This window comes from Lampetra fluviatilis, chromosome 4 (genome assembly GCF_964198595.1).
Source record: "Lampetra fluviatilis chromosome 4, kcLamFluv1.1, whole genome shotgun sequence".
NCBI classification, from domain to species: Eukaryota; Metazoa; Chordata; class Hyperoartia; order Petromyzontiformes; family Petromyzontidae; genus Lampetra; species Lampetra fluviatilis.
The window spans coordinates 9,021,285-9,047,552 of record NC_136278.1 but is presented as its reverse complement, the minus strand read 5'-3'; the positions used below and the strand labels follow the sequence as shown (position 1 = coordinate 9,047,552).

At 41.3% G+C, this 26,268-nt stretch overlaps 1 protein-coding gene across 2 annotated transcripts; it reads right to left on the bottom strand.

The window, feature by feature from the left end:
* LOC144931553 (cyclin-J-like) lies at positions 1-26,268 on the bottom strand. 2 transcript variants are annotated; one of them, XM_078855520.1, is made up of 5 exons: positions 26,111-26,268; positions 21,868-22,078; positions 7,310-7,609; positions 6,408-6,567; positions 1-4,073 (listed from the first exon to the last, which is right to left on the bottom strand). In XM_078855520.1, exons 1-5 carry the CDS (start codon positions 26,177-26,179, stop codon positions 3,347-3,349), a joined length of 1,467 nt encoding a protein of 488 aa, XP_078711646.1. In that variant the 5' UTR covers positions 26,180-26,268; the 3' UTR covers positions 1-3,346. The 2 variants fall into 2 exon arrangements, with proteins under 2 accessions (XP_078711646.1, XP_078711647.1); XM_078855521.1 differs by having other exon boundaries at positions 1-4,070.

The following is a 26,268-nucleotide window of genomic DNA, read 5'->3' as shown; positions in this document are numbered from 1 at the left end:
ATAATGCCCTTTGAGGTTATAATCCAACAGATGCAGTGACAGGATGATGCACAACAAGTTACAACCCCATGTCATTTTAAAATCATTTTAAAAATACAACTATGGCACAATGTTTCCAAATAGACGATGCAAAAGTGTGGGAATGTCAAAATCAGTAAACGGGGAAAGGAAGCAACAGGTTTAAAAAAAACACCAATTATAATTAGGATAAAGCCCCAGGCATTCAAAAGCCACTTGGCTTAAGCAACTGTTGTAGATATTCATACTAATCGAAAAAGCAAAGGTTTCTACATCACCCGTGCTATAAATAAGTTAAAATAAACATGTGCTGCATCATTTTGGTGGAACTAGAGCACCATAAACTTGAACCCATAGTGTCAAGTTACGTACAAAACAATTGGCTTAAGAGACAGATGACCTTAGAATTGCCAGAGAAAGTTTTAAAAAATATATATTTAAGATACAATATTGATTATTGGGAAATGTACATGTCCTTAAAAACAAAGTCCCCATTAGAACATACAACTCACTGATAAGGCACCTTGTTATATTTTAATTAAAATGTGACTTCAGCAGCGTACCAATTGTCATTGTGTAATTTAAAATTACTTGGAAAATATATTGTGGAAGGCAGAGTTATATACACTTTTGTTAACAGCAAATGCAAAGATGTTATACCGTTGCCTGTATACAGTAAAATGCCTCGGTTGCCTATTTTTGACATAAGGACACTTTTATAGGTGCTATGGAAGGTCACCCCTACTAACAAAAGCCACGGTTTGCAGTAGCCACTTCCGATACAGCATGTACATTGCATTGAGTTTCCATATTGCATAACCCACCCTATTACGCCAGTCATCTATAGCCACCAACATTAGTGAACACCATTGAAAATGTTACAATGGTCCAATCCGTTTTAACTGGAGAATGACCAAATGGTGTTTGGCCTAATTTTTTTAAACATGATTATTTATTGCTGTACAGATTCAGTCCGACAAAGTTACCAGTGACATGTTTAAATTCTCTTCTAGTTTGGCACAAAACACCCAATTACCACTGACTGGGGAGAGAACTTCAAAGCAATGCCAGCCATTTAAATTAAAACAGGTTACAGAGGATTATTATTTTTGCAAAAGGGTTCCTTCATTCAAATTTTCATTTACAATATATATTTTTTAAAACATCAAAAAAATATTCCTAAAAAAACATTTTTTTTTATAATTCATTTTCCAAATATCCAATCAGACAGCAGTGATTGTTGCACCATAATTCTTCGCACAAAAGACCGCAAACTCATGACAATTTGCACACCTTGCGTGTCAAATAATTGGGAACATGTTATATACTTGTAGTGGAAAGAAATGTAGATGTAGTGAACAGGTTACCTAAAATGCAGACCAATTTCTGCAGGCACAGGTAAGAAACAAAATGAACCAATAATGTACCACAGCCATCAGATATTAAAAATAGACAGAATCTGTTTGGAAAAGTATTACTTTCAAATAGAAATTAATGAGGATATGTTCAAATCTAGGTCCAAACATAATACAGTATGTAAAATATGGTCTATAAAAAGAGAACGTTGAACTTGAGCGTCTAAAATGTATCTAATTTCAAAAAAAAAAATCTAATTTGCATATAATACAGTGATCCAACAGAAACAAAATGGAATTGGTAGTAATGTAATACATGGATACATTGAATGGCAAAATAATGTCACCACCATTAGCAGTGATATAGACGCCAACAAGAAAATATTACAGAAATACATGGCAATAACATGCCCACCAAAATTACAATCTTTAGCTTAGCAAGTACAACAGCAAATAGCTGCAATAACCGCTTACAACTGAAGCACTTGTACAGCTTTTATTTTCATCTATGCATATCGCACTTACAGTACTAACAGAAAGTGTTATGGTCCTGTATAAAACCAAACTTTAAATGAAAACCAAATTAATTTTGGCAGCTACCTATTCTCAGCAAAGGCACAACTAAACCGTGATACACACAATAAAAAAGCAACGTTAATGAGTCTAAATCACTGACAAACGTTGGCCATGAAAAAATATGCAAAAACATAATTAAAAAATGTACACCCCACAAATATCTTTTTTTTGTCGAAAACCAAGTGGTCTTTGAGGTAATTTAAATGACAATGCTATTAGTTTACAAACGATGCCAAATTATACAGTGGACGAAACCCGTGGGTAAAACTGCACCAATGATCAGCATAAGCATTTAAATACATGACAAAGTAAAAAAAAGCATGCATTGAAAACAAGTCAGAGGAAATGGGAGAAAAACTTTAATGCTTGTAGCAAATACTTTCCTTTACAGTTTACCAATGCTGAAAAAATATTCAACATTCTCAGCTAGGGCATACAATGTCATATGTACAATTAACATCAGTAGTAGTTGATTCAGCCAGGTACTTTGTTTGTTGCAGGCTGATTGCTAAAATTTAGAAATGACAATTTAGGCGGTTGACCAACACAAAAATATCTGCTGCATACCATATTTGATCAATGTATTTTAAAGAAAAAATCCAAAAGAATGCACAATTTGGAGATGGATGCTTTGTCACCACAACCGTACAACAGTGCATATGTAACAATTATTTGAACGTTTTACCATTGCACTCTTTTATCAAGAAATGCACAAAACACCGAATCGATGGGATGACTATAATCACAGCTGGAATTACACCGTCCATTATACAAATGTCAGTGCAAAAGCATAATGCAACATCGCAATGGAGGTAATTCGTTAATTCAAGTATCAAATTCCAAACCTGGAAAAAAAACCGTGGATGCCTCACAATTCACAGTCAATTGCAAGACAAACCCTCAGCGAAGATACCAACTAAAATTGTGGACACTACAAAATGACAGCAATCAACCAGTCAACCGCAGATGCACCTAGTCTCAGCAAAGGCCAAGGAAACATTACAAAAAATCTTCTTTAAAAACTTGCATTGCTGCGTTGCTTAGTCAAGATCGTTAAACATGCACAGAGCTGAAAACTCGTTCCTGCCTTTAACCCTCCACCCCCTCAGCATTTGGCACTGACCAGAAATCAGGGAAAAATTATAACTCGAAAGCAAATCCAAAAAGTGATTCTGCAATAGCTACCACCTTGTTTACCTATAATTAGTGTTCTTATCCCTGAATAGTGTTGTAACGAGGTTTTACTTCATCCTCCCCAGAGCGGTGACGTATGATGGCAGCATCCCAGTAGTCTTAGGTAAAACAAGGCAAAAAAAAATCTTCAACGAGGCAGACTTAAACCCAGGTAATATGAAACAAAATAGCAGGTCTTTGTTGCAGGTGGGCTCTTTGCAAAGCTACCGCTCGAAGCAGGCTGTCGGGATGCCGCCGTAGTGGCCATACATCTTAAAGCTCATGTTGTAGGGTCCGCTGAGGAATGGCTTGGTGGAGTCGGCAACCATAGACACCTCGAGGGTCATCGGGGCCTGCGCGGGCAGGATGTGGGCTGCGCCCTGCAGTGCTGAAAGCGGGTAGGCCTGGGTGGCAGGCGCGCATGCAGCAGCCAGGCTCAGGTGCCCAGGCAACATGTGTGACGAAGAAAGCAGGGATGACGACGACGAAGACGACGATGATGATGTTGATGATGAGGAGGAAGTGGTGGACGTGGAGGCAACAGCTGCCACAGCAGAGTGACCGTACATCTGAGTCTGGCCAAACGTTTGTGCCTGCTGTGTCGGATGCGGAAGGTGGCCACTGCTGCCCAGCTGCGGCGACTCGTGAAGATGAACACCCTGCATCAGCTGCAATGAGTGACGGTGGTGGGGGTGGTGGTGCAGGTGGTGGTGAGCATGCTGCTGCGAGCGCTGCTGCGAATGTTCCATCTGTGGCGACTCATGCAGCAGGGCCGGGTGCGAGATCTGCGCCGGCTGTGGGATAAGCGGCAGCGAGATCTGTGGCGATTGAGCGACGTTGGAAGGTTGGAACGCCAGCTCCTGGGAACGGTGCGGCTGGGGAGAGTGGTGGTGGTGGTGGTGAAGGGGGCTCTGTTTGGTTGCTTCCTTGGTGTCGTTCTCATGTGCTCTGCTGGGATAAAATAATCATTTATCATCATTAGTTTTCCACATCACCCACGCAGTGACATTCATGGCACCAGAACAAACGGGTACTTGAGATAATAGCAATATAATCACTCGGTAAGGGAGTGATTGAAGGCCAAATGCAAAGCAAAAAAATAATGCAGTATAGACAATATACATGGAGAAATGAGAAAACATTTGAAATTTTAAACTGTGCTTGGGACCTGTCTCTTTTTTGTCCATTTAATGTAAGTGATGAATGTGTTATCTGAAAAAGTATCTTATATTTAGTCTTAAAATTATTCATTGTGGGTCCATTTCTAATTTGGCAAGCCGTTCGACAACTTTGGTGGCAAAACCCCCAATGCTCGCTCAGTTATTCTTAAGTTTGTCTGCCGTTCATGTCATAAAACAGCTCCATCACCGGAGTGTAATTTGCAGTTTGGAGCATCATTTTGCAATTCCTCTGCCAAATAGTGTGTAATGACTTAAAACAGGGGAGTCACACTTGCTACTCAATCTAAAACTGTGACAGGCGATTGCATGCATATGTTGACACACAAAATAATTAACATGGAAAACAAACTCCTTAAATTGTATGAGAAATAAGAACAGGTTTTACCCTTTCTGGCAATACAACAAGTGTTAATAATAATAATTTTATATTTATTTGTAAAGCGCCTTCCACTCATGTCTCAAGGCACCTTTGTAAGATGTTCAAACACCAAATAGGAACCTTTTTCAAGGAATCAGGTCTGTATTAACCACATGTACTTATGGTGAATATGCAAACAAATGCTGATAATTATATATGTGCATTGTCTTTTAAACGGATTGGCCTAGACCCGAGACAGCGTTCTTAATGGCCTAGTCGCGCCAGTGTCAGACCAGCGAACGCTAGAAGGCGAAGAGTACAAAGCCAATGCACGTATCAGAGCATTTGTCACTCGGGGGGGGGGGGGGGCAGCTCCATCATGGAGCCTTTTGATACTGGCAAAAAATAAGGATCATTAAATGGTGCTGCAATTATTTCATTCAAAAAGGCAGCATAAAATGCCTTTCATTTGTTTTGAGTGTGATTTACATCGGTGGCCACTCTGAAAGCTGCTTTCGAGGCATATCCATAATAAACAATTACTGCATTCAAATTGGTTCCTAAAACAAATGTTCTCTTTCTGAAAATAATATTCAGCTTAATTTTGCATAGATCAGATTGTGCAAACATTTACATTACCGCATCCGTACATATTTGCAAGTTGTCAGTGCTGTTCAAAATAAGCACATCTGTAAACGTCTGTTCTACCATTGCAGAAATCCAACAAACCATATAAAATAACATCTACAAATAGTAATGGCATAATCCTACGTACCAACATGGAGAAATGGGTCAATCATGATCTCACACCAATGTGATGGGCTTATTTTTAATCCAATCTTTAATCTTATACTTTTTGTACTAAAACCAGTTTCTTGAGTATAGTCAATTGAGGATCTCAGCCTGTTCACCAATGACACCAAAAAACATTGCATGAAATTTGGTTTGGCATTTAATTTGGCTATATAGTAGTCCCTCGGTTAACAGTGACATCAGTTAACGGTTTTTCGGTTAAAGTTTCGCTTACCATAGGACCCCATGGCTTCGACTAACATTAACATTTTAGATTAACTAAATGTTTACGTTATGCATGTGGGCGCCAATTTCGGCCAATCGGAGCGCTCATAAATGGACTGAGCATGCCTCAGCCCATCAGTGACGCCCATTTATGAGCGTTTAGACCTCAACTGGCTTTGTTTACATTGTTTTCTGTTTTACATTTAATTTCTAAATTCGATTAACTGTTATTTCGGTTCACAGTAGTTTTCATGGAACGGATTAAAAACGTTAACCTAGGGACTACTGTATTCCAACTCTGAGAATGAAAATATCAGGTCGTCATGCACCAAACATTATTCTTTTATGCCATAGCAAATGGTAAAGTGCTGCCCCCTCCTGTACGGAGCAGGTCACTTGAAGGCATTTTTTTATTTGAAGCTTTCGTGACTGCAAGAACCCATACTCTTTGGTTCTTTCGGTAAAGTCACATAGGTATAAAATAAATCACGACGTTCCGGGCGCAACACAAGCGTCCATCATCAGGAGGGAAAGCATGGTCTGCTGCTTTTATACCTATGTGACTTTACCGAAAGAACCAAAGAGTACTTGAAGGCATCTCTGAAAAATGATTTGGGCCATTCCCTAATCTGAGGACTGCAAGCAATAAAAATGTACACTCCGCCTGATGACATGATGGCAGTAGCACAACAGGGACAAAATAGGGGAAGTATGGCAAGAGGGCCTTACAGCAGCATGAGTTCGATGCATGGAGTCAGGTGGTCCCATGTGTAGCTGGTGAGCCGCTGCAGATGTGAAGGCCACGACGGTGTGAGGTTGAGGCAGATTCTTGAGGCCGCAATGCAAGCAGCCGCCACCTGGGATGGGTAAAACCTCAGGTACGCGTGATCTGCAAGAGGCAATGCACACACCGCAAATGGTCAGTTCACACGACATACCAATTTGCCTTGTGGAATGGTGAATGTAAGGAATGCATCTTCATTGTACTTTAGTACAAAACAAGTAAATCTTCTGAAAATGATTTAGTCATAAGTGTTGTTGGTGAAATTTATTTTATTAAATTAATGTATTTGGTCCAGTGTTTGACAAAAGAACTGTCCTCACACAAAGGCTCCCTCAAATTATGGGCTCCGTAACATAAGACCTATTTAAACAAACTTAATCACACAACACAAAACATCTTGTATGCACAAACATACCTAAAGACTGTGTCGCAGACGGTTTTGCTCAAACTTTAAATAAGTTAGCAAAGGAATGACATTCCTTGAGTGACAGCAGTGTGCCTCAGTTATTTTAAATATCTTTCTCATGATTTAAGTTAAAACTCATCTGCGATCGTTTAAACAGCTGCGATACAAGAGCTATTTGTTTCTTGGGATATTTTTTGTTTAAAATAATCCCAGAAAAAATGGCTTTAAATCACTGGACACCTTTAATAAACAGGTGCCAGCCCCCAAAAATGTAAAGCTTCTGGTACAGATATTGCTTGAGCGATGGTGCAGAGCCCGAAAAGTAGCAGGTGCTTTCAGGGAATTTCTTTAGAAATACTTCCAGAATTGCCAGGCACGGAAGCATCGTCATACTGAAGGTAACACAAATTAGAGTACAGAAGGAAATAAGGAAACCTTCACCTTGCAGAGACACCTCAAGGAAGTAGTGGGTGTACTTCTCCATATAGAAGCGGCTCTTGGCCAGGCCAGGCAGTGGCCAGCCATTGTGCAAGTCCGTCTCATTGACGGCCGAGCACAAGTAGTAGTCGATGAAGTGTGCCGGCGTCGGGAGGCACAGGTTCCACTGGAACGAGTCGAGTAGCAGCAGCTCCATCTGTCGCAGTTCCTGCTTGCCCAGGCGCAGGTTCATGTGGCTCATGAAGCCCAGCGCGTTCAGCTGGTCCAGCTTGGGCACACGGTCCTCCTTCTCCTCGAACTTGCCTTGCACGCGAGCAAGAAGATGACGAAAATTAACGCAAAATTATTTCAATACTCGGTAAGTCATGTAATCCACATTTCTACTACGGCTCTGGCAATGTGAATTGGCTCTGGCCCGGCACTGTGGACCGAGTGCTTGAATTACATTTGTAAGAGGACAAGTTTAAATCCTTGGTAGGGGGTTAACTTAGCACCTCCAGTTTAATGAAGCCAACAATGAATATCCTATGGTGGAATAAGCCCCAGATATGGGTATATCGAATTTACAACACTGCCTCTGGGCTACCAATGAAGATGACCACTGCCCCATCGCTCACTTGAGAGACAATTACTTGTCTTTGGCTTGAATGCCAAAGACAATTGTACAAATGGATTACAAAACATCTATGTCATGTCTATGTATATTCATGTCCCAATGCTGTGTGTGAAGAAATCTCCCACGCAGTTTGATGACATTTACGTGGACAGCAAATAAATCATGGGTGCGGCATGAAACGTCCTCGTATACATCTTGCAAAACAAACCGTCTGGACAATATAATATACTTCACGTAGTGACGTATAAAAACACGTTTTGTGCTCTATTACACTCAATGTAAACAAGGGTGTACAATGGCATGGAACATGAGTCACGCAATCACTCTTTTGGAAATGTCAAAAGGGATATATGTCATTGCATGTTCATTAACATTTCCTGTTCAAAGTGTTTACAAAAACTTGATTAAAAACCGAAAGACCTTGGTAGCTATTACTATATCCTTTACTTATGATCAAAGTGAACGATTCAAAAAGTTGTGAGTTACATAATTTTTACGTTTGCCTGAAAAGTCCCCCTTTATTTACAAATTGTAAAAAAAAAATACGGAAATGCAACGTTATCCTTAAATAAAACACACATGTCTGCCAGCTGAGTTACGCCATGCCAAGCCAATTAACCAGCGCACGCACACATTGCCAATCCAAAAAATGCATACAAATCGCAGTCGCCTCCCGAATCATATTGCTCTGCTCACACGATGCTGCTGCTGCTGTACTCTTATCCCAAAGGCAAAGTGACACTGCATGTACAGGGACTCCTCTACTTACGAACAAGGTTCCAGGTCTGTTCGCAAGTCGATTTGACCTTACGACTCATAGTTCAAACAGGCAACTGAACATACGGACAGGTTTGTTCGTATATCTGAAAGTTCGTGAGTAAAGACGTCCCTATATAGATATTTAAATCCATACCCTGCCTCATTAACACTTTTAAAAAACACATATTGTGAAAGGAAACAAAGTGAAAAGAAACTTGTCAAACCACTCTAATCCAACCATGTTAAGGCAGCTAGACAAGCGGTGATGTGTGCAGTTGATGCGTAGTATGGCATGATCCTGCGACATCGTTCTGCTTTCAGACTTAAAAGGGGCCCACTCCTTACAACTCAGCTGCACCCAAATCCATATTTCAGACATAAAATCTGCCCCTTTAAGTCTTAAAGTGCTACACTACATGTTTCCACACACAGGTGCACTCAAATCCGTGTTGTATTAAAGTGCCAAGCTGCAGTAAAGTGGCATTTAGAGCAGTGATTTGAGGGTTGTGATGTTAAGTCAAATGGGTGTGACACAGGCCAAATGAATTAAAAGACAGCGATGAAAATAATTACCATGCCTAGTTTTAAAAAAGTGAGAACACTACAGTACTTGCTTCATCTTATGCTGTACATTACGAATGTAAGAATTCAACATACTTTAAGTTTGTTTTCTTGTTAATTAAATAACTAAGGCCTTTTGACCAAAGTACCCAGAATGCACCAAATCGTATCCAATGTTAGAAGCCAAGGATTAGCCTAGATACTGCTTGTATGGGTAACCACTATGCATCATACGGGTTGTTTGAGGCAGCTGTGAGGACTACGTTGTGGCTAGCAGAGGGTAGTAAATCAAAATGATATGTTGTACCAGACTATGCTCCCATATATATACGTACTCCCCACCTTCACCTCCCTCCCCAATCGGCCAGCATGGTGACGTTTGATGACATAACCTCCATAAAACCTACTATCGGGAAGGCCCTCATCCAGCAGCGGTTTCACAAACACGCTTCATTTACAGTAGATGCCAACCATTTCTCAGCATTGTAAAGCACAAAATACAAAAACCAGACTGATCAGTGGATGCTGGAAGCACATCACTTTGGTTAATAAGGCCCTATAAAAAAAAGGATCTATAAAGAAAGTCTTGTTTATAAAAAGAGCTTTCTACTCAGGGTCATGCGGCACAAGCACGTAAAACAGATTGCTTGTTAAATCCAATACAAGTGGATGGAATATGTATTCACAGCAAGCACCAATGGCAAAAGGGAACATTGTATTAAAAGAATGCAATTTATGGCAGACAACATCTGGCCAATGGACCTGACACTAAATGTTCACGTAAAGATACCCCCATACGGAGCAATTAATGTTGCACACCGATTCAGACAACCTTAGCACACTCCCCTATTTAAACCGATCGTTTAGAATGCTATAAAAATTCTCAGAAGCACCTCCAATTCAACGATGCGTTGAATCGCTATATATCCTGCATTAACGAGAATGAGACCATTCTGATTTAACAAAAGATCAGGCGGGAATCAAGAATAGATGTTTACTTCCATGTAATGGCCCAACTGATTGTTCCACCATGCTGCATGCACACTTGCATTCGTATATGAGAATGGTTTTGGACATACCATTTAAAACATAGACGAGGTAGTAAACACAAATGTTCACTTAATTGTTCACAAAGGCAAAGTGATATCTAAACACAAACACGAAGCTCAACAACAGCAAAGGCTCTCCCCACTTCAGACGTCGTCTCTTTACACAAGTTATTAAAACCTCTCAAGACAAGAAATGGCATCTACTACAATTTCAGTAGTGCTGTTTGTTGCTGGACATTACCTCTGTGCCTGTGCTCAGCAAATGTGATTTTAAAAAAGTACAATACTGGTAATGTTTCGAAAATCATCAATAATAACTTTAATCTATGTGCGTGATTTGCTTATCTACGTGACGTGTGTAAATATTTACCAACTGCTACAAACGTAAACTATTTAATTGCGTAAAAAAATTACATCTTCATGCCATCACTAACCACACGCAGCCAATTTATACAGCTCAGATCATAAAGACCCCAAGGTTGGGGAGAGGGGAGTCGAAAAACACCACATCAATTAAACTAATGTTCCCAAGTAGATGGTAGAAATTAATGCTTTCACTGCGCAACTGATTTCCGAAATATACTGCGTTCCGCCCCCTGCCCCTCCTCGAATTGCCAAATCATTTCGTGCAGACAGCGCTGCCCCGGGGGCAATCAAAGAGCACGGCAGAGATTCTAGATTTGAAGCTTTCGTGACTGCAAGGATTCATACTCTTAGGTTTTTTCGGTAAAGTCACGTAGGTAAAGGCACGGCAGAGTTTGGAGAGCCGGGGTGGGGGGGGGTTAACCTCAGCCTGCAGAGAGCAAAGCAGGCAGCAGAGAGCCCCGTCTCCAGGAAGCCACGCTGCTGCAGCATCCCATTTCCCGAGTGGCTGCCAATCATGCCCGAGCGAGCACAATGCAGCGGGCGCGTCCCCGCCTGCCATTGTGCGACTCTCCAGGGGGGGGGGAGCGTGGCTGAATTTGCACTTCAATAGGGTAGGGAGGAGGAGGAGGTGGGGGGGGAGAACGGCAGCTGCTGCTGCTGTGACTGAGACAGAGATCCCTGAGCTTTAAGCGAGGGCGTGCAAGCGCTGTGGCTGCCACTTGTGTTGGCCTCGTCTGAGCAACAGCTGACAAAGCGTGCTTAAAACGCAGTGAAGCAAGCCTTCTTTTCACACAAACAAAAGACAAAGATCCCCCGTATAGCCGCCTTTAGAGATTCTTTGGGGCAAGTGCTGGTTAGCGGGAACCTATCGAGGCTGGCGTGGCACCCAAGGGTGTGGGGGGGGTAGCCAGCACCACACCCGACCACCTTTGTTTCCCAAGTGGCGATGTTTAACACACTTCATCGGGTACTCAGGTGAGGCTGAGTTGACATAGGAGAAGCCCAAGACCGGTTCAGATAACTCGTGTTGGCCGTGAGCAGGAATCTAACTCGGGTTCGTAGGGCAGCACGCTAACCGCTGCACTACCGCTCCTCAAACACACACACACGCACATACATAAACCAATATAATACTGTACACACAACCTTATGACATTATGTATATAACGGGTAAATATTATAATCATATTTTACTTTTATTCTAACTTGTACTTTTACTTGACGTCAAGTTAAACCTGTCTATTTACAAACGGTGGCTCAAAAATTAATGACAGCCATGCACGGGATACATTTGGAAACTTTACTAATAGAAAAAGGGTTTGTGATAATTTATTATAAACATGATGTATACAAAAGGTGCAAACACGGTCTAGTATAAGTTATTTATGTCGCCACGTTCCTAATGTACGAACAGGAATTACAAGACGACCAAGAGGTATAAATCAGGTACAATATTTGTCATGCAGAAACCCTTGATAGGTCTGTGCAGTGCATGTGCTGCTGGCAGGAAGATTATTGTATGAGGTGCGCCAATTCAGTTGCTGATTTTCCTGCCCTGCAAAAGATAAGCGAGCCTGAATGCTCACACACTTCTGTGATGTTACATATAACTCAGTCCTCAAGGTCACTGTGTGAGCAAACATGAAATAGGTGCTCTAGTCAAAGCCATTTCACGTGGATATTTCTCAGAAAGTCGATAACCTTTATACAGTGATCAATATTTTGTAGGGTGGGGAAAAAAGCACTTGCTCGTGTACATGTTTACCTGTTTACATGAAAACTTTCTTACGAGAGGTATGCTTAACCAAATATTCACATTTAACATGGCTGGAAGTTGTACGTGACACATCAGCTTGGCATTAGCTCAAACTAATTTTCCCTAATATTGCAATTAATGTGCCTGTCAAATTAGATAATTTTCTGCAAAGTCTACAGCAGTGGTTGTATTATCAATGTTCATAATTGCACGCTACACATTACCCACATTAACATTCTCCTGCATACTGTGTTGATAAACGGAGGAGAGAAAACGGCCCTTGTTGCAAGCTATCAAGAGACAACCTTTTGAGCTTCTTGCATTTCAATGGCTCTACAGAGTTACATCGTGGTACAGAGAGTCACACAGCCTTGCTCATCTTGAAAGCCGGCAGAGAAGAGCCACTGAGAGCGTCACAAATAAACGACGTGTTCACACATTAGGAAACCTAGGTTGCACGATCGGGATTGGCACAAGATGCCATGATTTTTCATCAACATAAAATAACCCGAATATTTTTCGGCAACATACACCGTCAAATAGAATCTGACGACGATGATATACCTTCGAACGAATTAAGACACAACTTGCGCTCCATAATGCAAGTAAAAATAGCCCGAAGCAGATGTCCTTTACAGTCACAATACATTGTGTTCCATGCAGTTAATTTAAACCTTCACCGACATTCGTTCACGAAATTCACATGAAATGTACAGTATTAGTCACACATGTATCCAAAGAAACTGCACACCAACGCATTTATAAGCATATTGCAGATATTAAATATCCCCGAAATGCACTAAAATTAATTGGTTACACACTAACAAAATGGGAGACCATGCACCTTTGAAGTTCTCTTGACTCGTCAGCCACATTACCAAGTTAAAACTCGGGGAGATAATACAATTGAATACGCCCAGAAAGAGTATATAGCTTAATATTAGATTTTGCAAAAATGGATCCAAGTGACTCCTTCATTTATGAAGTTTGGCAAAACCCAAATATCCATTGGAACCCAGTAAGTGCATTTCAGACATTTCCGCACATTCCAAGTAAAACGATACAAGCTTCCTTTACCCTCACCTCTCGACCTTTGGTTGATGGCTGTACAAGCACTAACAATATTCTCAACCAAGTTACACACAGACACACTTTGTGCTGCAGACTGGCCTTTTACAAACTGTTGATAAGTTTGAATGTGTAAAGCAGGCACAAAATCAGCACGCACCATGCTTTTAGCACAACTTGCAAACGAGCATTGAAGGTAAATGCCAACATTTGTCATTCGTTCTATGGCTCATGTTGACAAAATAAAATGTGAATCCTCTGGAGAAGGTTCTTACAACACAGCCATTCACTATTTAGAGATACTGGATCTCTCCCCTCCACAGTCACATCTCAGGCGGTCCTTCATTGGCAGCTTCAGACAAAATCTTGAAGCGATGACGACTTCAGGTGGCATTTTTGAGACTTTTGGTTCTCTTTATGAATAGGAAAAACGGGGTTCTTCATCGCACAGTCGTATTCTCCAATAATTTGTTTCTCATTGGAGAGTTTGGTAGCGTGATGCGTGGACGTGATGCGCGCGAGGATGGGGAGTCGCCTTTGTCACTGATGACTTAAGCACTCCTGTGACGATTCTCATTGCAGTGTTAAGTTGCACGTCAACATGATGCATGTGTGCTACCTGCCCATACGGGTGAGGTAATGAAAGCTTAGGAGGTGGCTGTCCACAGGGTGTGGGCATCCACTTCCCCCAGCTGTTCCTGGCTAGTTTGCGGATTACGTTTTTGCAACTCTCCATCTTGGCAGCAGTATTCATCGGATGTTGGCTGTGTGTGAGGCTGTGATCCAGAATCACTTTGAAGTATTTGGGGAAGTCCTCAAGCCCGAGTTCAGTACCACGTAAGAAGTTATTCAGGCGCTTATTTGCATGCCAGTTTCTCAGATGGAAGGCAGAGACCACTGATTTTAAAAGACAGAAAGTTGAAATATTTTACTTTTCCTTCATCCCCTGAACTAAATATTCACTTTAATACATTTTCAACGACTACAATTTTACTTAATTTGTGTAGAAAAGTTTTCTTAAAAGAAAATAAAGGTGTACGAGAAACATGACAAGAAAATAGGTACAGTAATTCCAATTCTGATTCGTAAAATCACTACCCAAGTAACTGCCAAGTAATTGTAGCAAGAAAACAAATCTAAGCCTCACAATGCCCTGGTACTTTTTTGCAATGTTTAGTAGTACTGTAAAAAAAATATAACACTACAATTCTTTCAGTCTTTTTCATTCAAAGCCTGCTGCTTAAAGATTCTAACTTTTAGAACTATTGTCATACGGCTCACAAAACTGAGGAGCATTCTGCACTTTGATGTGAAAGGCCAACAATTAAAACCACTCCTTGCTCGTGGAGGTAAATCTTATTTTTGCAGGGAGGTGATAAAGTGAATAGCAGCAGGGAAGTGGTTGTTGGTGGGGTGGGCAGAAGAGGCTGTAATCAGACACCTGCTTTTATTGCCACCTACGGTCCCCTTCCCTCCTCTTGGTAGGAAATAAAAAGGCACTTTACTGAAGACAGCTGCCCAGCGACGGGTCCCTGCTGCCTTGAAAGCCCAACGAATAAAAAAGGCAAGGTGACCCCAATCAAAGAGCCTAAAACAGACAAAAACGTTGCTCCCCTGCATGTGGAAATTCATCGATTTGCCCATTCAGGAATGCCGGGGAAGTTTTGCATGAAGCCACCGTTTTTGATGGGTGTCCAAAATGTGCAGTCAGCTGCGAGCGGTGCTGGTGGCGTCTGTGCTGATGTGTTTGTAGTAGCAGGAGGCTGCGGGAAGAGTCCGGCAGCATTTTTAATTATCTGCCAAAAGTGCTGACCAGCTGGCACTGCAGGAATGCAGCCACCAACAGCACGATTCGAAAGCATGTAAAAACACGGCCTGTGGGTGCAACAAGGCCACAAGAACCATTTTAAACGAACCCATAGGATGGTCTCACAATGCAACGTAGAAGTGGTGCTATAATAGCCGGCTCAATGTGTGGCTGCAGCAGCCTGCTGTCACTGCAGTTAAAGTCCGCGTTAACAAAACAAACATTACGGGTCAATCATAAGAGTGTTTTCAGCAGCTCGTTTTCTTCCCTCGTGATTTGGACTCCCCGTCTTGCTCTTTTACCAAGACGAGGCAAGCAGGATGTATTTAACTGCAGAACCTTTAAATTTGTTTTCGCAATGCATATTTGTACAAAGTGCTTGGAGCAGGGAAATGTATGATGCAGTGGTAGCTCCGAGACGAATTCCTGCTATCATAGCCACATGCTGGTGGAAAGACCAAAAGCTAGACGTGACAGCAGTTTGGTAAACATAGTGCAGGAAGTCAGGTTTTGTTTGTACAGATAAGCATGTTGAGCTAAAGCCAGACAAAGGGGGTGGCCTCTCTCCTGTTGGCAGGAAAGCAGCTGATCGGATTGCAGCCTCTCACATAAATGCAAACATTCCCTTCCAGCCCAAGTTAGTGGAGGGATACATCAGCCCAAAAAGAGCAGTGTGCATTGTGTCACCAGAGAAAGCAGAATGCGTGGATTTTAGAATACAAAACTATTGTGGTGGACAATTAAACTATAGTGAGATGATAAACTTAAATTATTTACAAAAAAAGTAGCAACGTTTAGTCTGTCAGCCTGGGAAACTAAAAATAAATTGTGCATTCACAAATAGTTTCGACGGGAGTGCTCTTGTCAATAACATCTGGCCACCCACCAGTATTTGTTTAAGAATTCTGACTCTGCTCACGAGGCCCAAAAGGTTGAAAATGGTCCTAAATTTGGTTGTTTAAACAAATGCTGCTGGATAATATTGATCTGGAAGGCCTGGAGGCTGACAGTCACATTTTTTTTGTATCCGGTGATACAGAATGGAGGTCAATTTATTTTCCTGTAATGCTCCACAACACCATGTGTCTTATACTAAAGAGTGAATCAAAAGCTGCATTCAAATGAATGAAGTACTGCAATATACACAATTGTTTACAAACAAATACTTTACTACACTCAGACCTTTATAAAAATAAGCGTAATAATATTAAGGTTATAAAGTTTCGTTCTGAATAGGAATTTTGCACTGATTTTACGAATGGATCATTTAAGGGTATGTCAAAAACCACCCTAATGGGGCTTTTCTCGAGCTCGCTTTGGTGGAAGCCCTTCCCACCATCAGTGTTGAGAGCAGTACTTGCAGTGCTGTACCTTTACATGACAAAATAAATGTCCCTAATAAAAACTAGATTCGAAGAATGTCGCTAATGTTCGCTTGAAAATATATGTTCACCACGGATATATTTTCTGCTATTTTAAACATTTGGAATCGTCTTAGGTTGTAACAATCCGTGTAATTCCATGCCATATTTGGTTTCAATTAGAAGCAGGAAGACTCCCTCCGCTTATTCGAATCAATATATATTCGTATAAGTTGAAAAAATTGCCATTTTCAAAAACAGAATGGGTTCCATTCAGCTCTTACCACTGGTGCCATGTGATGGTGATTTATGTATTGCATTACCATTTGTTAATGACTATAACTATCTGTAATTGGATATGATAATAACTGTCTGTAATTGGATCAATCAATCATGTGGTTTATTGAGAACTAGCTTTACTACCCAGCTTCGCCCGGGACTTGGATTCACCACGCCCGGCTGCCTTTGTCTCCCCAGTGGCGATGTTCACACACCACACCACTTACCGGTACTCGTTTGAGGCTAGGGGAGGCCCAGGAGCGGTTAATATAATCGTCAAAGGTGGTGGTCGTGAGCGGGAATCGAACTCGGGTCGCCAGGTTCGTAGCGCAGCGCGCTAACCACTACACTACAATGCGTTACGCTTCCACGTGCGCGGGTCACATGACAGATTTAACGTCGCAACTCACTTGCCGTGCAAAAAATGTATGCATTATTGAGCTCCCCCCCCCCCAAAATTTCAGTCGCATGTCGGGAAGCACGCTAAACATTTTGAACAGACACATAATCACAACTTTGCAATTTATATATACACTGCTTCCAAAAATTACTCAATCTAAAAATATAAAGGACAAATACATTATCCTTTTGGTGAGTATCATCCAATTTCTTCAAAGGCCAAATGCATGCTTATCCATCCTATAGATATTCTAAATATTTGTTTGAATAAATGGCACATGTCTATACAACATTTAATGGACACCCATGTATCAACACAAACAAAAACATGTTCGGGGAAGATATTTAAGAATGAAATGCCTCAAATTGCACATTTACTCTGATATGACACACTTAAAAAATTATGATTGTGGTGATATCATTCAGATACAATCTAAGTAAAGTTACATACTGCCAACACAAGCCCTCGTTCACGGGACATTTCCTAACCATATGGGTAAAACATTTTACAAAGGTAACAAAAGTAACTAAATTTACAAATGTTATTTGTAATGATCTTCAAAACTACTCTAAAATAAACGAATTTTCACATTTACAACAGTGATTAATTTAGTGGTTAAAAACTGAATACTGTATTGGAAAATAAAAATTTGGAAATATATAATAAAGTAACTTAATGACATTTAAACCATCACTAAATGGATACACATCTCTTGTCTAGGCTTCACCTACAAATAAATAATGAAACAGTTTTAAATAACAAAATAATGCTAAATTTTAAAGGCAACTTTTGTGTAATATACAAAGGTTCTAATTGCGGTAACTACACTACACTTTGGGCCCACCTATCAGAGTTGGGTTTGGGGCTACAGCTGGCATCAGTGTCAAGTGATATACGACCCCCCCTCCGCATTCACAAATCCACAATGACCAAGGTGGAAAAGTACGGTCAAACAACCTCCGTAAACAACATTGCATGAGGCCTTCGTCCAACATTGGGATGAATAATGGCTGCAATTGTTTTACTTCTATTTAAAGATTCCGATTTCTGTTTGCATCAACATGACAGCATGAGAGAATGAGTATCAAGGCAGCAGACTACAGGCTCAATGTCTCAAGCAAGTAATGCTCATGGATTTACCAAACCATCCATTCTCTACTTTGGCTCATCGCTGCTCTGTCTGACCGTGCACAGCCACTGTGAGAAACTATTTTACACTGGTGTAAAATGGAAACTCTCTCCCACAAGTCCTTGAGAAAACAGGGACAGCAACGTACACCCTCACCTGCTTTCCCTGAACTCCCCAGGAATGCCCATTCGTAATGGAAATTCCCCCATGGATGCTAAAAAAGGGTCGACTTCAGTGAAAACACACTGGATTATAATTGATTTTCAAGAAATGTCAAACAACATTTAAGTTGTGCACACACAACATTTTGATCTTGTTCAAGTAATTAAATTCCTTCTTCCCATTTATATTTTCCATCAATTTACTTGCACCACATTACATATGGAAAGCATATTAATGTTTTCTTTTATGTAGTGGATACGGATACGAAAAGTAGCACAACACAACGACGCAAAGCCAAGGCTTCTTGCCAAGTTGTGATCTGCATCCGATTTGCGAGATAAACTGGAACCATTCAAAAACATTAACATCCCTGACACTATTTTGGAAGTCGGTTGTTGTTATATATATGGACGAGAAATCCTGCCCCATAGCACACGATCAACAGATTTACTTGGAATAACGAGTGAAGGGGAGCACAGCAGAGATGGCAAGTGAAAAATGGCTCTCAAACGTTACGGCTTAGGCCACAAAGACATTTTACCAACCCATGTCTTGGCCCCTGATATAATTAACACAAACAAGCAAACAAATAAAATGACAAAATGATCCACAGATAAACAGATACTAGTAGACCAAAACAAACATAAATTATTTATTTTTCAATCAAGTAAATAAACAACTATTCCAATTATATGAATAATAAATGAGTGCATCTAAGGCTGGTATTGAGGGGGGGAAATCATCACTAAAATAGAAAAGTTAAATTTGATGCAATACAGCACAAACTTAAGTTTGCTTTGTGCAAAAATAATTTGCAACTGTACTGAAAGCATTCCAAGCTCCCAATTGATTTTGCGATTCACACACATGCAGTGCTTTCCCTATAAGAGTTTATTTGGCAAGATTTTTCCCCCTGCAGATCACACATAAAAGACAAATCAAACAAGTCCCATAGGAAAAAGCTGCCAAAGTTGCGACAATGTGAGAAAATTCAGGACTGAACAAATGAGATTGCGGGGGGGAATGTTCTTGCTAATGGGTACAAGCAACCATAGAAGTCCGATGCCCATATGCCACACATGGCACCAACCCGTTGGGCCATAAAGCTCACCCTGATCCACGAATCTAATTATTGCAGGCGCCTAGAGTCACAGCTGATTGCTCAGCCATGCACACCCCTCCAGCCACTATCTGCGCATGAATACCATCAGACTGCCAGAGATTCTATTCAGCACGTGGGGGAGGCTCCGTCTGGGATGGCGTGGCATATAAAAAGGCAGGACCGGACCATATGGCTTTCCTCTCTGCCGACTCCAATTGAACAATGGAGGCTTCGCTTCCTACACAATCTCCGCATATAATTAAGCTCAAACGCAGCTCACTTTCAAGCCTATTTCTTTTTTGGAGCATTTCGCTTCAGCAAATTCATTTGTCACTTAATGGCATTCAAAAAGCCAAAGAGATGCGCCATGTGAGAGTAAAAAGGTACAGGACACATTCACAATGGAAGCCACAGACAGTAAATCACCAGGAACATCCTTAAAATATTAACTATTTCCAACTTTATACCATAATCAGATTAAACACACAAACAACTGTTGTGCATCCTGTAGCAAAACCACAAAAATGATCAATTAATTATCTTGCGAAACCATCAATGGCCAATTGTTTGTGGTTTTTGAATAAAACTGCAAATATGTTAAAGGCAGGGATACAATTTGGGACTTGCGGTGAATAGAGCTAATGTTAAAATAAACCAACATTTAGAACTTGTTGACAACCACTCCTGTAGAAAACAGAATTAAGGTTGAATTACAATGGCCACTTCTTCTGGCATTCTGGTTTCATGTCATGGAAGAATGAACAAGACAAGTTTCTAGAGACCCTCAGGATATCCCCTGTGAAGCCCCCTCCAGCCCAGAGGCACACATTAAAAAAGCATCATTGTTGGAACCGTGAAAACGTGAACCCCCACGAATCACCTCCAGCCAGATATGGAAAGGCAACACTAATCAATGCGATAAGAAAAAAAACAGCATTTGAATGACACCACAATTAAGTTTCCCAGAGAAGCAATTTGGGTTTTTTTTCCAGCATGCTTCACTTGTTTTCCATTACTTTGTAAATAGGCAAAATATATTCTAAACAGTCGCTTAAAATGAAACAGCTATATATGAACCTTATGGCGGGACCCCGGGGTCCCAAATAAACGAAAGTCAAAGTCGTAATTAATTAATTTTGGCGACTCCGTCCCACCGCGCACAAACGCTGCAACCCACCTAGCACGGATCATTCTGTTGTCATGTCAAGCCCAGCGAGGACAAATGCGCAGAAGAGCTGAACAAGTGAATGCACTCCATGCTCGGGTATGGGCAGAATCATAAGTCTCATCCAAAACTGCTCAAATTGCCTACACGACTTAAGTCCTTTATTTGTCATAGTGGTATGCATAATACAGTGAAACTGCTCTCTTATCTTCATTATAATTTGTGACCTACCAATATCTGCAGCCAGGATCAATCGCTAACAATCCTAATACCTGCAGATAATTAACAGATGAGATGCGTTGCACCGTTAATTCCTCCTGTTTGATAATACTTCTCTTGTCCGTAATGCATCGGTGCAGATAGGTTTTTTTTGCGGTTCAGCCAGTCCCCACATACCGCTCGTATCAATGCGTATAAGAGCAGTAGTACTCTGTAGAGGAACGTTGATATGAACGCTTGTTACAATATGAACAGCGCATTGAAAACGCGTAATATTTTACGTACTGTTTACAAAGTGTGTTCACAAATCGACACTGAGAAAAACGATGATTGACAGAGGGGTGTAAATTATTTTAATTATTTTTCGATAGTTTATTTAAATAGAGGTACTGCAGGTAAGTAGTTTTCAGTTTTAAAGGCATAGTTTACCAAGACAACACTTGCCACCATCCTTCAAACCCATTGGTGAAAAAAGAGCAAAGTTTTTGTTTACATTATAATATAATGTTTATGCGAGAGCTGGGGGCTTATGGGACCCTGGTGTCACGCCATAAGGTTCATATATTTATAAAAAAAGTGAGGTGATGCATGGGTGAAAAGATCAATCAGATAATGTCCAGGTACAACTCATTCTGGGAAAATAACCAAAACCACTTGCACAATTTAACAGTGAAAACACGTGAAACAGAATTTGAAATAGAATAAAAAATAGACACGTGCAAAAAAACATGCCGAAGAGAATCAGAAGGGAAGAGCTCTTACTTGCTAGCACAAGGCAGGAAAGGGAGACAATGTAGAGCTGCTTGACGGAGATGTCGTAACGGTCCATGAAAAGATCCAGCAGGTAGACAGCCAGGTGGCGCGCCGTCGGGCAGAGCTTGAAGCGGTTGCTCAGTATTGCCAGCAAGTCGGCAAAGAATCTCCGCAGGCTGATCTGGGGTGACTGCGCCCTGTACGCCGGCAGCTTCAGCTCCTGCATGCGTCAGCCACACACAACCAGACCACACCAGAGGCCACAATGCATCACCTCTTTAAAACTCACGGCACAATTAAAAAAACCGGTTTGCCAAATTGTTAGGGAATGCCTGCAACACACCTACAAACCTATCATCCCCCTTCTTGGATTAAAACTTTCACGACAGTATCTACAGGGGTGGGGGGGGGAAGTAATGTTATATTTAATATAATTCATCAGCCTGTTTTTAGTTACATTGCATGCAACACTTTTGATACATTTTCCTTAAAAGTTTAGTTCATTTCGTCACCTAGGAATTACATATTACCGGAATGATTCTTTTTCTTTGGAAAATAAAGTTGATCAAATGTTTACAAGTTATTTTCCAGTTTTTCGATCATTTGTTTTTATGCAATTCAGCAGTACTTCTTCGTCTAGAATTCACATAAAATATGTAACAAATATTTTTATACAATCCTTTAAGTTTATAGGCACTATACTGAAATATTATGTTTGTTCAGTAAATGTTGTATTCTTAAAAAAAAGTCATACATATCCAGCCATACAGAGAGGGCTAAACACAAAAATTAAGACAAAATACCCGAAGCTGCTTTCCTTACAAAACGCAGGACAGAACACCATGTTTTCTCCGGATGACCTTTTGCCCTGGTCCTTCAGAAGGTCGGATGTATTAAAACCTCTTCATTTGCTGCTGTGAGCGCCTCTAGGCACAACTGCATGGTCCACTGCCACCAGAAAATGTGTCTCGGGTAATCCTTTACTTGGAAACCAGGACACTTAGGTCACCCAGAATTGGGCCCTATTCCAATCACCATATGCACACAGATACAGTACATTACACATCAATTCAACTATATAGCTGACATTTCCGGGACACAGATAGTTTAAACCACATGGAAGAAACGAAGCAGATTCATATGAAACAACTACATGCTGGTAGCAATGCCTGCCTTTTAAGTGCCATTTTCACAACAGAACCCTCAATGTATTCATTCATATTACAGATTATAAAATGCAATTCAATAATTTGGACCTGCATCTGGCAGATTGATAACCACAGAAAAATATTGGACAATGTGGCAACATGCTGAAATTATTAAAAGTTTAGTTTAGATTTAAGACCATAGTGGCAGCCTCCCCCATCCTTGTGTGCCGAGTGGCCTGTGTAATCATGTTTCCAATCACAGGGTCACTCTCAGCTGTTTGGGAGAGCCTGCCATGCCTGATTGATTACAGTGGAGCTGTCGCCCTATTGAGTAGCCAGATGAGCTAGCACCGAGCAGGGAGGAGGAAAAAATTAAGGCACACCACTTTTCCCTTAATCTGTGATTGCAGACCAGGCAGAGTGAAGGGAGGGGACGCCGTCACACCCTACTCACACAGCACTGGAATAATTAGCCCACCATTACATCCCATTCATTAACATCATTACAAAACACCACATGGGATTTCAGTACCATTTTGTTAAAGCAATTTCAGGCAGCAATTTGAAGTTATTATGTTTTTAAATTGGGGCCTAAAATGCTCGCAAACACATTCTAAACACAAGTACGACAAATAAATCCACACGTAATTTCTATAATTCACAGGCGAGACCTTTATTATATAAAATGATGATGAACCTTAACTGCAGAATATTTAGAAAATTATGCTAAAAGGACCAACCCATGACTTGCCAGATGTCCATGTGATATGCTGCTTCAGCAGTATTTTTAATTACGGGTATTTTTCTTCGTAAACCACTATGCTTTTCATGTACTTCCACAGTGTGGATTTGAAAATGTTCCATGTAGAACGAATTAAATCCTCGTATTCCTCGCAGTGAGACATTTAATAAAATGGTGCACCGAGATTAGTGTGGAAAAAATATTTCCAACACTGTTTTGGGGATGGCTCTAACTTGATAGTTAACACTAAATCCAAATCTATTACACTGGCTCAATAACCACTTGGAATTCAGAAAATGGGCGAGTTATATTTTTTTAAATAAAATAATGCCCTGACCACACCTGAGTTGGCTGAGTGTCTGACAATGCACAACAGAAATTTCCACCCCACCCACTTGCTTTTCATGTAAAAAAAAACTCCATTTAACTTTACGACCAGTTGTGAATTTCATTCTTACTGTGCTCTGTAGCAGTGCTAATGCCAACCACCGCTTGCACACACAACGCCTTAAAAAAATCATTAATCTTGTGGTGCTGCGTTGGCAATATCGAATACGTCAATTAACACTGCCTAAAAATAAAACTATATATAGAACTATGATCGGCTTCATTTCGGTAAATGGCCCTTCTTCATAGCATATGACGCACAATGTGTTGAGTTAAACACAGTGATCTTCAACGGCAAGATTAACAATTCCTACTCTTCAAAGTCACTCAAATATTCGGTCACACAGGTTCACCACAGACCAAGCAATAAAACACTTCACACTGCACATAAGCTTGCGCCCTGACCGAGATGAGTGTTTGAACAGCTGGCTGTAACGCAATGAAGGCATATGGCCAACGATTAAAAAAAGCCTCCTCTCTAAAGGCCGCGGATCAGGCATTCGCAAGAGATAAGCAGTTTACAGTGGGCATCATGTACGGTGTAAATCAAGGACTACTCAAATGACTTTAGTGCACTTAAACGTCAGTAATGTGGCAATGATGTGAGTATTGAGCCAGGATTCAACACGGCTGACCGCCGCGTAGTGGTAACAACAATCCCTGTAAAGCATCAAACATGCGTATGTGTGGTCATTGACGAGTCCGTGTTGAGGATCCACATTCCAATGGCGAGGACCGGCATAAACATGAAATCATTGTTTGGCTTAGAACATGACATTTATTAAACTCGTTAACTTCCCGGTATAGCTCGTCAACTCTAACTATACTTTAGATTCCAATTTGCTGTGTATATGTTTTTCTTGCTTCGTTTTAAAGTATATTAACTTCACTTTGTACGTGCCATTAATTTAATTGACGATCCTTTGTCAACCCACTGCTGGATCACGGCCTCCATACACCAGATCGTTCACTGGGGATTCGTTATAGCGATACTGCGCTGGTCCATATGCTGGTTGGTAGCTGGTGTGCCAACAATCGGTTTAGATATCACTCGCCACTGATTTATTAAGCCTCGACCCAGATGGCCGGGTTCACAGCGCGCTGCGCTAACCACCGTGCCACCATTCCTCCCTTTTGTGATACATTGCTTAGTATATTAATCACCGATATTTACACAACTTTATTCTAAACCTGCATTCATACCCACTAGTAATTTTAGATGTCTTCCATTAAATTCCCTTAAGAGTACAACAACACACCCATGCACGCGGCACTTTGTAACATGTATATTAAAATCGTCACTCTATACTGTGAATAGTCTTTCATGTTTATACCCTATCCTGTATGGTATTGATATTCAATTCTCATTCGAGACGCTCAATGAGTTATGCTCGTGAACAACACAGATCAATTGATGGAACCGATTTAATTAATTAAACATAACCGCGTGGCAGCGTTAAACACACAAAACCCACAGTCTCAAATCGTCGGTATAATCTTGATTTGTCAAAGAGAGGCACAACTTGAAGACATCGTCAAGGACGCGCGTTTACACTAAGCGACTACGCTTAAAACAAAACATTTATCGAACGTTCTTTGTGGATAATCACCCTCCCCGGTCTGGGACAAAGCGCGTGGCCAGGTTTAAAAGGCCCCCCTTTTGTTGTTTCCGTGCCGGCCACGTTTACATTCCCCACCACGCACCCGCGCCGCCCTCGCGCTTCCGCGCACGCCATTGGCCGGAGCGCAGGCAGCGAGCCGCCGCGACGCGTTCCGATTGGCCAACGCGACACGCCGCAGCCAATCGGCGCGCAGCGCCGCCTATGCGGCGTGGAAAATCGAGAAAGTCAAAACCGATGCTTTAATGAAACGAGTGGAATTCACGAAATAAAGCGACGCGCCGTTCGGTTTTTTTCTGTATATACAACGTAACAGCGAATTGATGTTGTTAGGAGGAAACCACCACCACACACACCTTGAGCCGGAGCGTTTGGTTAACGTCGGCCGCGAGCTGCCCCTTCCACCAGAGTGCGTCGCGGTCCATGCTGCCATGTGCGTTGCGCCCCGCCGAGCCTCCGCTGCCGCGCGTCAAAAGTCGCCCCACGCCCGGAAACGGAAACCGGTGCCCTGCAC